General features: G+C 36.4%; 1 protein-coding gene across 1 annotated transcript; it reads right to left on the minus strand.

Annotated features, from left to right (window-relative positions):
• Nucleotides 1-818: 818 nt before the first annotated feature.
• On the minus strand, nucleotides 819-6,611 carry LOC121426613 (the record flags this gene model as incomplete). Its single annotated transcript, XM_041622974.1, has 3 exons — nucleotides 6,523-6,611; nucleotides 4,030-4,214; nucleotides 819-1,316 (listed from the first exon to the last, which is right to left on the minus strand). Coding segments are annotated over exons 2-3 (600 nt in total), but the record flags the coding sequence as incomplete, so codon positions are not given.
• Nucleotides 6,612-12,890: the final 6,279 nt, after the last annotated feature.

Here is a 12,890-nt window from a genome sequence, read left to right on the forward strand (position 1 = left end):
CTATGTTTAAAATTGTATCAAAAGTGCCCCCTTTAAAGGGGAATCCAACCCAAATAAAAACTTGTTTTTATGAGAAAAAGAAAAATCAGACAAGTTGATAGGTGAAAGTTTGAACAGTATTGGACAAACAACAAGAAAGTTGTGAATTTTTAAAAGTTGTAAATATTGGTAATCACTATACTCATGGAGACTTCAAATTGGCTGCATATGGGATGTCATAGTGATGTAAGGCAAGGACTGCTCTTCCATGTACTCCAATACATATTATGGCTAAAATGTCATTTTCCCCAAAAGTTTTATTTCAAATTGTATTTTCTTTCATGAGGACATTAAACAATATACTACCTGGATTATATTTAGATTACTGCCCCAGGGGAACATATACTTAAGAGAAAACCACAAATCCTTGATAATAAAGTACATGGCCTAAGGGAAAGTTGTCCTTGCCCCTTGTCATAATTTACTTACCCAGTTGCCAATTTGAAATCTACATACTATAAGTGATCTCAATTTTAAAGCAGCTATAGCTTTCTTATTGCTTGTCCGATTTCTTTCAAACTTTCACCATTCTGTTTTAGTTATTTTTCTTCTTCCCAACACAACATCATCAGGGCAAGGCTGGATTCCCCTTTAATCACATACACTCACTGCATGAACTGAAGACCAATAAGTCTTGTTTTGACATGAAACTAACAAAGGTAATCTTGTGCAGATTACTCATCCGACCCATCACTCTCACTCTCCTCCTCTTCACTCTCTTCTTCATCCTCCTCCTCCTCTTCATCTTCTTCTCCGTCATCCTCCTCTTCATTCTCTTCATCTTTGGACTTTTTCCCCTTCTTCTTTTTCTTCTGCCATCTCTGCCTCTTCTTCTTCCACTTCTTATCCCTCTTCTTCTTATCGATAATCCCGATCTTCGTGCCCAAGGCGCCAACGGCAATCCCTTCCGAGAAATCCACGCCAGTCCCGAAGGCCTCGGCTTCCATGCCGTCGTCGGTACAAACGATCTTCGTGTCCAAAGCGAGACCGCACTTGCAGAGGATTAGCCCGAGTACGAAGTTGGCGCTGCATAGCTCTAACGTGCATTTGGTGACGACGTCCGGGAATTTGGCGCAGGACATCATACAGTCGGCGTTGGGGCCGACGTACTCGGCGTTGATTGCTCCGTCCAGGTAGTCCCTGGATATTGAACCTACCCCCGCCGCTGCAGATATGCAGCCATCTTTGCTCGAACGTTTCTTTTTACGAGACGATTTCTTGCCGTCGCCCTTGTTCTTTTTCGGTTGTTCCGTCACCACCTCCTTATCACCATCTTCCTGTGAGGGGGGAAAATTGGATTGGGTAAAAGTTAAGGATAATGGTATTACAGAATATCAGAAAATTGTGAATGAGATAGCAACCAAGATTTCGTATCGTCTGTCTTGATTTCAAATATTGTTTTATTGGTTATCAACTCGTCATCTTCATGACTTATGACACACTAATGGTGTACAGAATCACTTTCAAAATAATTTTGGCGTAGTGTTTCGTAAGTGGTTTCTGCTCATGTACTGGCGAGATATACATTCAATGAAACTGATCGATATATTAAGTATTTAAAGGGATATCAATTATACCCCAGTCTCGACTACAGTTGGTAAAAAAAATTACAATTACACTCTAAAAATTGAAGGATGGAAAGGTGTCAATCACCCTTTAAAAGGACCGAGGAAGGGGGGGGGGGCACTTCCATTGACGTGTGGATACCAGGCGCGACCAAAGAAACGCGTAAAAGGATCTCTTTTTCAAGATTGTGTACGTTACGTAATAAGGATTTAAAAACACTAAAATACTGACAAATATTTATTTCGCGAGGAAAGCTAAGTCTATACGGTCAAATTTGCGAGGGTAAAAAACTACTAAAATGCTTTATAAAGGATGTACGTGTTTAGTACGCGCGTATTCGGATAGGCGAGAAGGGGGCGCCAAAACGACGAAGAAAAGAGAGGGAAAGAAAAGTGGGAGAAAAAAAGGAGGGAAAGAAGAATAACAAGAAAAAAAGTGAAAGAAAGAAGGAAGGAAAACAAAGAAGAGGGAAGGGGGCGCCAAAATGATGTTTTACTTAGGGGTGCCGAATCGATGTCCGACCTAGGGGCGCCGAATTGAAGTTTGACAGGGGCGCCGAATTGAGGTCCGACCTAGTGGGGTGCCGAATTGATGTTCGACCTATGGGGCGCCGAATTGATGTTCGACCTATGGGGCGCCGAATTTATGTTCGACATAGGGGCACCAATTTGATGTTTGTCCTTGCGGGGGCCAAATTCATGTTCAACCTAGGAATCGAGGTGGCGACAAATTTCGATTTTTGACCGGGGCCGCCAAATTCATGTTTCATATGGGGGAGTGCTCATGGTTGCTCGCATCAAATACTTAAAAGTTAGATGCCAACCCTGTTCATGATTACCAAAAGTGCTTAGAAAGTCAAAATTTTAGGTCAGAATATACAAAAATTCTCAAGTTAGTAAGGTGACGATCCTGTTCTGGTTAGATAAAATGCTCAGAATGTCCAACTTTGGGTCGAAAGATTAAAACATTACAGCTCGCAAATTGCGTTCGCATCAGTTGTTTCGATAGATACTCATCCGGTTCATGGTCACAAAATGTGCTTAGAATGACAGTTTTTGGTCGGAATATCAAAAATTTTCAGTTCGTGCTTCATGCTAACATCGATTGATTAGATGACCATTTTGTTTATGATTACCAAAAGTGCTTAGAATGTCCAAATTTTAGATCAGAATATAATTGTTCAGCTCAGGCGCGCACGATTTATTAATAGATACCCATCCTAATCATGGTTACATAAAATGCTTAGAAAGTCCAGTTTAGGGTCGGAAATTCAAAAAAATTAAGCGCGCACTTTGCGCTCGCAAAAAAAATGTTGAGATAGATAAGGTTACGATCCTGTTCATGGTTAGATAAAGTGCTTAGGATGTCTAACTTTAGGTCCGAATATAAAAACTTTTAAGCTCGCTTCGCGCTCGCATAAAACGATTTGTTAGATACCCATCCTGTTCATGATTGCCGATATTGCTTTAATAGAATGTCCAAATTTGGGGTCAGAATATCTATATTTTCAGCTAGCGCTTCGCGCGCGCATCAATCATTTAGATAGATAACCTAGGGTTAAAATGTCCAGTTTTGGGTTGGAAATTAAAAAAACTGTCAGCTCGCGCTTCGCGCTCGTATAAAATTTTGAGATAGATACCCATCCTATTCTTGATTACCAAAAACAATTAAAGTGCTTAAAACTCTTTGCATTCTGGTCACATTTATTCTTTTCAGTAAGAGGTATTATAACATATTCAAGGATAATTTTTCTTGAACGCATTAAAAAAAAGGGGGGGGGGGTTCGATCGCCTTTTTCACGTAATTATGAAATAAGATAATTCAACACGCATTTCAGGAACTTATGATTACCTGGCGGGGGGTGCTATTTTCCGAAAAGTTCACAAGGGCGCCAAACTTAGGTCGGGTCCCCCTGGGTGCAAAATCCTGGATACGCGCCTGTATAGAGTCCGATTTTCATGATTTTAGTGAGGTGTGGAAGGTGGGGCGATGGTAAACCCAATGTAAATAAAGCTAAACGTTACGTCCGTGATCACATCTGCGACATAACAATTAAATTATCGCCGTACTTGTTTAGGGGGTCAAAGGTACCGTTTCGTCTCCAATACTTGTTAAGGGTAGCTAGCTGCTTTTTGAAACCCCATGGGGCGCGCCTGGTATCCACTCACGAATGGAAGTGCCCCCCCCCAATGGAAAATGCTGTCACCTCTCTGTCATTTTCCACCCTTTCCTGCCTTTTCTCCTTGAATTAACATGCCCTAGAATACATACCCCCCCCACCTCTAATACTTGTGTTACAGTCACACCAACGAAACCGAATCCAAACCGACCGATTGCATGTCATTGGAAATAACGTAATAACTGTGATCGGCCTGGAGTCGATTTCACCGGTGGAACTGTGGCATCAGCACGGTATCTGGATACCTGTATATCTTCAGAAGTATCCTTGGCTTCTTCGGTTGAAGGTTCCTGAACAATTTCATTTTCATCAGTTGTGACGTCATCTCCCGCCGTGTTGTCAGTCATTTTCAAGGGGCAGCTTTTCTTATCGTTGGTAGATATATCAATACTTTCATTAAGGACCAAAGAGGGATTCGTTGTAGTTTGAACTATAAAATGAAGAAAAGAAATAGGCTTACATCAGATGCTTAAATCCGGTCCGAGAAGTGGGGAGGGGAGGGGAGGGGAGGTAATAGCAACATATTGAGCTGAAAATTATAAATTTGGGAGACACATCAAGGATTTATGTACGGGAGTATAATTATAACCGTGTACATATTACTACAATCTACCGCTTTTCATGATAACAATTAAAGATCTGTCGCTATTTCGTTTTTAAATGACCATTGTAGATAATGGTTTTGTTGTAATGTAAACTTATGTCAGAGTGGTGTCCCAAAATCGTTTCTCTCTTGAAAAGCAGGAGGGGGATGATGGTACATGCCATCTCCCTCTCCCAGAATTGTGTGGGGAAAATATTCACCCCATGCACCCCTGGGATTTACTCCCATGAAATACATGATATATCATGTATTTCATGGGAGTAAATCCCAGGGGTGCACTATAAGCTGATAAGGAAAAGAGGTATGAATCAAGAGTTGCTGGGGAAATTTTCGTGATCTAAAATTATATGCCATTTATCATGTTTATGCGAGTGAATCAATATCGACACCCATTGTAAATTTGATCGGAGACTCCATTTCAAATGGTTTTTTTTTATCAATCTATTGCAGTTTCAAACATTCTTGAATAATTTCTTCGCTTGACATGTTAATTTTAGGATAATTATGTCATTGTATAAGGGCATTATAGAGTTATACGACTCGCACCCTTCTTTTTGTTTATACTATCCTATCTTTCTTCTTTTTTTTCTTTCTCTTTTCCCTTACTATTGTTTCACTACAAAAAAAAAACAATCATGGGGAGCGATCTTCCCTCACCGCCCCCCCCCCCCCCCTCGTGAATCTGAAAAAGAAAATCGCTCACCGATTATTGATGACGATGGGACAATCTCCCTGTCAAAACTTGAGTTAATTTTAAACCGATAAACGGTTTGTATTCTCATAGCAGCTTGCAAATCGAGATCGACTGCAGCTGGGGACCAATCCAACTCATGATATTAATTAAAACATTTTAAAGATTTATTTTGTAAATCTCAAAGAATTGGAATTCAAATGTGATATTCAAGCATAAATCTTAGAAAGAATATAATTTTAAATCGCAAAGGATATGCACTCGGATCCTTTAGACTTGAAATAAATCTATAGGATTCAATGAATTATACAAAATATTTTGCAAAACACCCCCCAATATCCAGAGCCTAAAATACAAATATTCATTGCCCAGTTGTTAAGAAAAATTATGTTAAATAGTGTTCACAGAAAAGATAGATAAGAAGAGAATTAAAACAAGTTTCATTGTAAAGAAATTGTGGCGTTTTAATTCTATACCGCGTTTTCCAATATTGCTTAATTATTTATATAATTCCGACGAATTTGTGTTTGTGCTAAGTTAGGTTAAATCATTAATTAGTCACACATTCTGTCCATCCCACAATGAAACCATGGAGCATTCTATTTTTATGTCACATTAGTAAGGAAAGTATTAAAATGCTTTGAAAAGAGATTTTTTTAAAGAAGTAATATTGTATTAGAATTAACGTTAAAAAAGTATTCTTGTTGGAATTACAACCATAAATTAAATAGAACGCTGAATAAACTGATGATTTTGGTAAATAACAGATTAAGCTAAATTGGTTAGATTTTGCTTCATGCTATATACAGAAAATCTTCAACGATATGAAAAAAATTATATTATATAAATTGTATGAGAAGGCTATATTTCCTTTGAAAACTGGAAACAAAATTCTTCTGAGAGGTAATAGTCAAGTTTTGTTAAATTTTTCGAATATTGTAAAAATATACCATAATGTTAATTGAATATATTTACCTCCTATTCTCTACTTAAATTGCAATCATTATTATTACTACTACACTTCTATGAAAATTTGTGTTTTCCATTACATGTACAAAGGCTGTATGAAATCAATAATTGTATTGTTATATACCCAACTATTATTTGTACAATAATGAATGCCAATGTAAACTGAGATTCTTATTTAATATATCGCCCCATTAATATGATGGGGAGGGAGAATAATAAAACTGATAATAAAAATGAAATACATGATAACCTAATTTGTAATTTGTAATATGGTAATACTTAACACAGTACATTTCCTTTCTTGTTTGTTAAATGTTCAATTATATTAATGCATGTTACTTAACCATTTTTGTAAAGCGCTTAGAAATACCATGTATTAAGCGCTAAACATTATATTATTATCATCATTATTATCATAAGATAACTAAAGAAGGAAGGCTATTCTAATTATATTCTTATGAAAAGAATACTCACGTTGACATCGGATCACTGAGAATAAGATGTCTCACAAGCGCTCATCATACCACCCTCTTTGTGTGACGCCCACTAAGAGAATGAAACTCAAACGTAACAAAAAACCGTTGTTCTGCTTATTTTCACAATCAATATCATAAGTAGTGACTCCTTGGGTTTCCCCATTGTGTTTTCCATTTCATACTACAAATTTAGTTTTGATTTAAAGTATATGTTCAACCGCATATTTTTTACTGTATTGACTTACTGTATTATGTCATTAATTTGTACTTCTATGACTATCTTGCATTGTAAGCCTACTTCATTTTATCAAATTGAGTTCAATAATGCAATCTCTAGCTCAATGGGCGGAATGGTCTGAATGATGATCTTGTTTCACGTTACTTGATGTATGTTATACTACCTGTGCCTCCATCATTTCTTGTTTATACAAGTTTAGATGTGATTTAAAATATGTTAATCACATAAATTTTCTGTATTGACTCTTACTGTTTGCTTCATTATTCACCATGCATAACAAAAATAAATTGATAGAATATAGTGTCACATTGATCATGATACATGCAAAAAGCATAAACAAAATATGTTTGAAGCGCAGAGTCTCGTAAATAACATCATAGCTAAGTAATTCGTTTGAAATAAAACACGGCTCGAAATGTGTATTCATACAAAAATAATAAAACTCAATTAGAATAAACTCATATGATGCCTTATTATAGTCATCACTTATACTTTGATGAAAAAAAATCATATTTGACCTCAGTTATGGAAAGTGTTTGGAAAAAATATAATTTACAGTTAAATCCTTCATATTCTTCTTGAATGATAAAACTTTGTTACAAAGTCGTATACATAAAGGTAATGAATATCAAATAGTAAGTCCTACATATCTTATAGATCTATGAGCTAAAGCACTCCTCGGAGTGAACAGATGAAAATAACATGAATGTCTAGCTGGATAGCTTTGAATGTCTCTATTTAAAGTAAAATAATCACAAAAAGATATTGTATTGTGTCATTGAAGATTCGTAATTTTATGAAGGTCTAACTTGCATTATTTTATGCCATTCCTTGGCAAAATTAATAATATGGGCCTATTTAAATTTATCAAATTGAGTTCAATTATGCAAAAGAAGCTCTTGCTCAATGGGCGGAATGGTCCGAATGATGACCTTGTTTCGCGTTACCTGATGTAAAATGTGATATCAGTGCTATACCTGCACTTCTACTTTTTTTTCTACAGGTTTTGTTTTAATTTTACCTATTTTAACCACATACATTTTGACTTACTGTATTATGTCATTAATGATTTGTAATTTTACGAATGTCTTTCTTACACTTATGTCACCCTTTTAATGTAGGCATACTTAATTTCATCAAATTCAGATCAATAGTGTTACCTCAAGTTCAATGGACAGAATGATCCGAATAATGACCTTGTTTCAAGCTCTCACGTCCCTGTTTCAAGTTACTTGACATACTTCCACCTTTTATTTATTTTTTTCTTCTTGATATAGACCTACCTTCTCTTTCCTCTAATCATATACGAGTAATCCTATCTCCCATTCACTCACGTGTCACGTGAAAAAAAAAATCACTGGGAAATAATACCTCAAATATTTTTTTTTACATTCTGTGTAAGGAATCGCCATTTATACAACAACCAATTTGGGTATCTTTCGTTGCTTTGCCAGCTCAATATAAACCACACTAAAAGGGAAGGTTCATCTTTTTTATTGCTCAGATACAAAAAGAAACGAGTGGAGCGCCTCTGGCAGTCTCACCTACATTACGCGATTCAATATAGCAGCAGTGCTGACTTTGAAAAGTACTGTAAAATGATTATTCACAAAAATACCAAAAAGCACCATTTATAAAGTTATAATACTACGTTCATCAACCCTAAATGACCTTTGACCTTAAACATGTGACCTAAAGCTCGGGCAGGATGTTCAGTAATAATTGATTAACACTATGTCTGAGTTTCATGAACTGGGTCCATATACTTCTAAAATATACTGTCATTTTTAAAAACTTAACCATCGGTAACTTAGATTTGATGCTGACGCCGCCGCCGGAAAAGCGGCGTCTTTAGTCTCACTCAGCTATACAGGTAAGACGATAAAACAGATTGAGATATCTGGAAATACGATAGCTTAAAGTGGAAACTACTATTTAAGACAATAAAACAAATTTCGTTGGCAATAGTTAATGTGCAAGATGAGAATAGAAATGAAGGAGCCTCTTCATTTCATCAATTTTGCATAATTCATGGAATAGACCGTCCAAGCAAGTGTAAGTGAATTTTCTAGTTGAAACTAAATCTAGACCATCTTTGGCGAGAATAATCTCGATTAAATGCGATGTATTAGCTTCAATTTCAAGAAATACACCTCGCCCTTTATTTGCTGCATTTTACCCCCTTGACGCTTTTTTATCTTCTCCCTTTTCCAACTTTCTCTGTTGTTATTTCCCAGTTTCCTTCTGTCTTGTCATTCTTTCTACCTCTTCTAATCCAGTGGAGCGTTTCATGAAAGGACGTGTCAGACGTTTTATCCGACAGAAGTAACAGAACCTCTCAGCCAATCAGAATCAAGGATAGATGTCAGATCTGACAACTTGTCAGACAAAATACGCTTCCCGGACATCCCTGTCTCCTTCCTTCCAATCCGGCACCCACTACTTTCCCTTTCTGCAATCAGATATCATTTTTTTCCTTTCAAGATCGCCCCCATCCCCTCATTGATTTTTCTCTTTCTTTCCCTTTCTTTTCATTCTTCTCCTCCCCACCTCGTCCCCTACGTCCACTCAGGTAATAAGGACCAATCCCCCCCTCTCTCTCCCATTCAGCAACCCCCTCCTTTTTCATCTCATCCTTCTCCACTCGTTCCTTTACTTTTACTTTCAGCAAATTTCTCTTTACTTTTTTTAAATTTGACCTTAATAATTATTTCTTTAAACAAAGAAAACAACTTTATAAACTTGCGATTAAAACATATTTCTACATCATCTTTTAATCTAGAAACATATATTGCATCTGCACAAAGAATTAATCACAAATGTAATATCTAGTAATTGAAACATTCAAGGCACATCTTAAAGAACATAGAGGAAACGGTTTTTAAATTTCTAAGCAACAATATGTAGCACGAATGGCAATGTAAGTTTCAAGAAATCTCAATGATGCAACATCTTAATTTTGTTTGTGTAGTTAGGTTCTTTTATTATGTGTATTAACTTACATTTGGGGACTGACCAGATGCAATCCTATCCAGGGAACACTTGACCCCTTGAGTGGATTTTATCTTCAGCATCAGCATGCAGCTGGATTACACCAAAATATATTAGTTCAGTTTTTAATAGCCAAATTTCAAAATCCAGTGTTTTATAAAGCCAAGGACTTTTCAATACAGGTAGGTCAGTTTTTATTTAACCACTCAATCAGACCAGGAAAGTGCTGGTTAAAAAAAAACAATAACAATGAATTTGCTAAAGCTTGACATTATGCAAAGGTAAACATGTATGTATGGTAAACACATGCAATGAGCATGCACATATACAACTGTTAACAATCAAAGATAGATGTTATACATAAAATACACTGAATTGCTTCAACTTCTAAACTCCACAATAAAGATAATAGTCTCAAAAATGTTCTTTCAAGAATTCAACACATAGTTTCCACTAGTTACTATGTTAGCTATTGAACTCTATCATTCCTGGCAGCTTTGTACATAGAGACAATCCGGTTCATGAAGACAATTTTACCACTAAGAGGAAATTGATGGGATTATCCAGCAAGCACATGCAGATTCTTGGGTGTAAGTCTGCAACAATAAACAAATAAATTCAATAGAGGATAGATTACTTGCTTTGTCATCTTACTAATGTATCATAAATATAATAAAAATGATGTAAAGATGGTCCTGTTTTTGATGCATGAAGAAAAGAAAGGAAGGGTAAGAAATGAGAGGGAAGAGGCAAGGGAGGAAAAGAACAGAGGGTTAGAAAGACATGGGGGTGAGGGGATAAAGGGAAGACGGAAGGATCAATAAGAATGTCAGGGAGGAAGGAGGATGAGAGTGGTGAAGATGGAGGAATGAAGGAAAAGATTTGATGGGAGAGTGCATGGGAGAGATGGATGGGGGGAGGAAGAGGGAAGAAAAGAAGAGAGTGGAAAAGAGAGAAAGAAAAGGTGAGACTTGTGGGAGAGGTGGGTGAAGGGAGGAGGGGTGGAAGAGTGAAGATGTGAGAATGATGGGGGTGAAGAAGAACATGTAGAGGAGCAGGGATGGAGAAGGAAAGAGGTAAGATGGAGGAAATACAGTAGGATCAAAGTAGGAGAGTACATTGTGATTGGTTGGGAGATGATGGCAAAAGACAAGAAAATAAAAGAATCACCAACAGAATCAGTATGAGATACCTGTATATGTTTGAAATACAGAGGGAGCTATACAGACACAAGGAGCAGAACAATTAAGGCCCAAATTCACAAAGGTGGTGTCATTTGAATCCACCTGTGTGAGTCGCAAAATCAGTAAAACCAACGTTTTAAACCATGTTTTTTGCAAAAACCACCTTTGTGAATTCAGGCCTTAGGGTTTGGCCAACAAGGTTTCTTTGGTAAAATACGGCGCAATCGGGCTTGCCTAACAAAGCATTATGTGCCATGTAACAGTACATAACCCATTGAAACCAGGTTGGCCCAACTCCTCTCTTTCTTAATGGCTCTGGCAAGAAGCAGTGCTGTATATGGCACTCATAGAGAGATAAGGAGAGAGTGCAATTCTATTTTGGAAGACAATCTAATCACTTTACACTGCTCGCTTTGGAAAAGTGCATGCCATGTCTTTAATAAGGAGTCCTGCACAGCGCTTTTCACAATAGTATCCTTCCATTCCCCAGCTGTTGTTTGCTAAAATAAGATTATTATGAATTAAAAAAACACTGAGCAGTCTTCTCAGTCAAAGCTCTTTTGTTAAGGTGCCATAAAGGAGAAACAGACAGACTAACATTTCCTACACACAACCAAAATAAATAATATTAGAATAAATTAATTCATAGATAGATACAACATTTACAAAGACATTAATTTCTCAATGATGTAGACATAATGGAAGATGAAAATTACAGCATTACAGCAATATAATATGTATATATATATTGTCCAAAAATATATCAACGTTATATAAAATGAACCGAATGCTCTGTTGTGGTAACATTGTAAATTGATATGCATTCAAGTAAAAAAAAGAAAAAAAAAGTCTTGTATTCAAATGAATGCTTAATGAGCCTTCATCCTCTACCTACATAAAGGATACCTACTGAGAAAAAAAAAAGCTTATAGATTTCTAGAAATCTATTTATTTTAATTATACAGTGCGTATCAAAAAAAAGTTTACACTTAGAAAAAATCCTGTAAAATTATATATTTGTAATATCCTAATGATTTTTCCACATTTTAGCATTGGTACAGATCCAGTTAAGCAAATGACGATATAACTGTCGAAAAATATTTCCGCTTGAGTGAGCACCACTTACTTTTGAAAAGTTGGTGAAAAATGATTTGCGCAGAACTTTGAAATAGTTATGCGAATAAAAGTAGACCTTAATCATGAAGAACACGTGGAATTTAGCTATTAAAATTGATTTGAAGATATCTTTAACCTTTTTAAACTTGTTTCCTTGCCCAAAACACTTCGAAGAGTGCATTGCGCCCCACCCCACTCCCCCACACACCGAGTCCATCGTGACGATATTTGCTTTACACTGAGCTGTGATTTACATGAAATGGCTTAGGCTTGATTTTCATATTGTTAATCATTGCCAAGCTTGGGAAAAGTGTGGAGAAACAAGTATTAAATGAAAAATGAAATGTAAAGCCACTTTAAATGATAAAAACTTAGTGAAAAGTGCTGGAGATGGCTGATATAAACTTTTGTTCAGATTCAGGTATGTCCTCAGATCCAGCTGTCACAAAAAGGGTAGAGGTTGTGCTTACTAAGTGTTAAAATTTCAAATTTGGGCGGCAAAATTGTTACAAAATGCTTGAATGTATCTGTTTTATTTCAATTGGCTAAAAGTGCTAGGGAAATTTATGAGAAATGCTTCGCAGGGTAAGTTTGATTTCGCCCTTTCCCCTTGACACAGCGTGAAAACAAGCATTTCTGCGCAAACAAATTTCTGCGAGCTTTACAAAAATGGACAGTGCTCACTCAAGTGTAACATTCTGTCAAAACTTTTACTTTCATTTGATAGATGAGACCCAAACCCATAATTATATGTGAAAAAATTACCCACATGTTGCATATTTCTAAATTCCCAGGGCGTTTTCAAAGTGTAAACTTTTTTTTGATACGCACTGTATA

Source organism: Lytechinus variegatus, chromosome 1, assembly GCF_018143015.1.
Source record: "Lytechinus variegatus isolate NC3 chromosome 1, Lvar_3.0, whole genome shotgun sequence".
Taxonomy (NCBI): Eukaryota; Metazoa; Echinodermata; class Echinoidea; order Temnopleuroida; family Toxopneustidae; genus Lytechinus; species Lytechinus variegatus.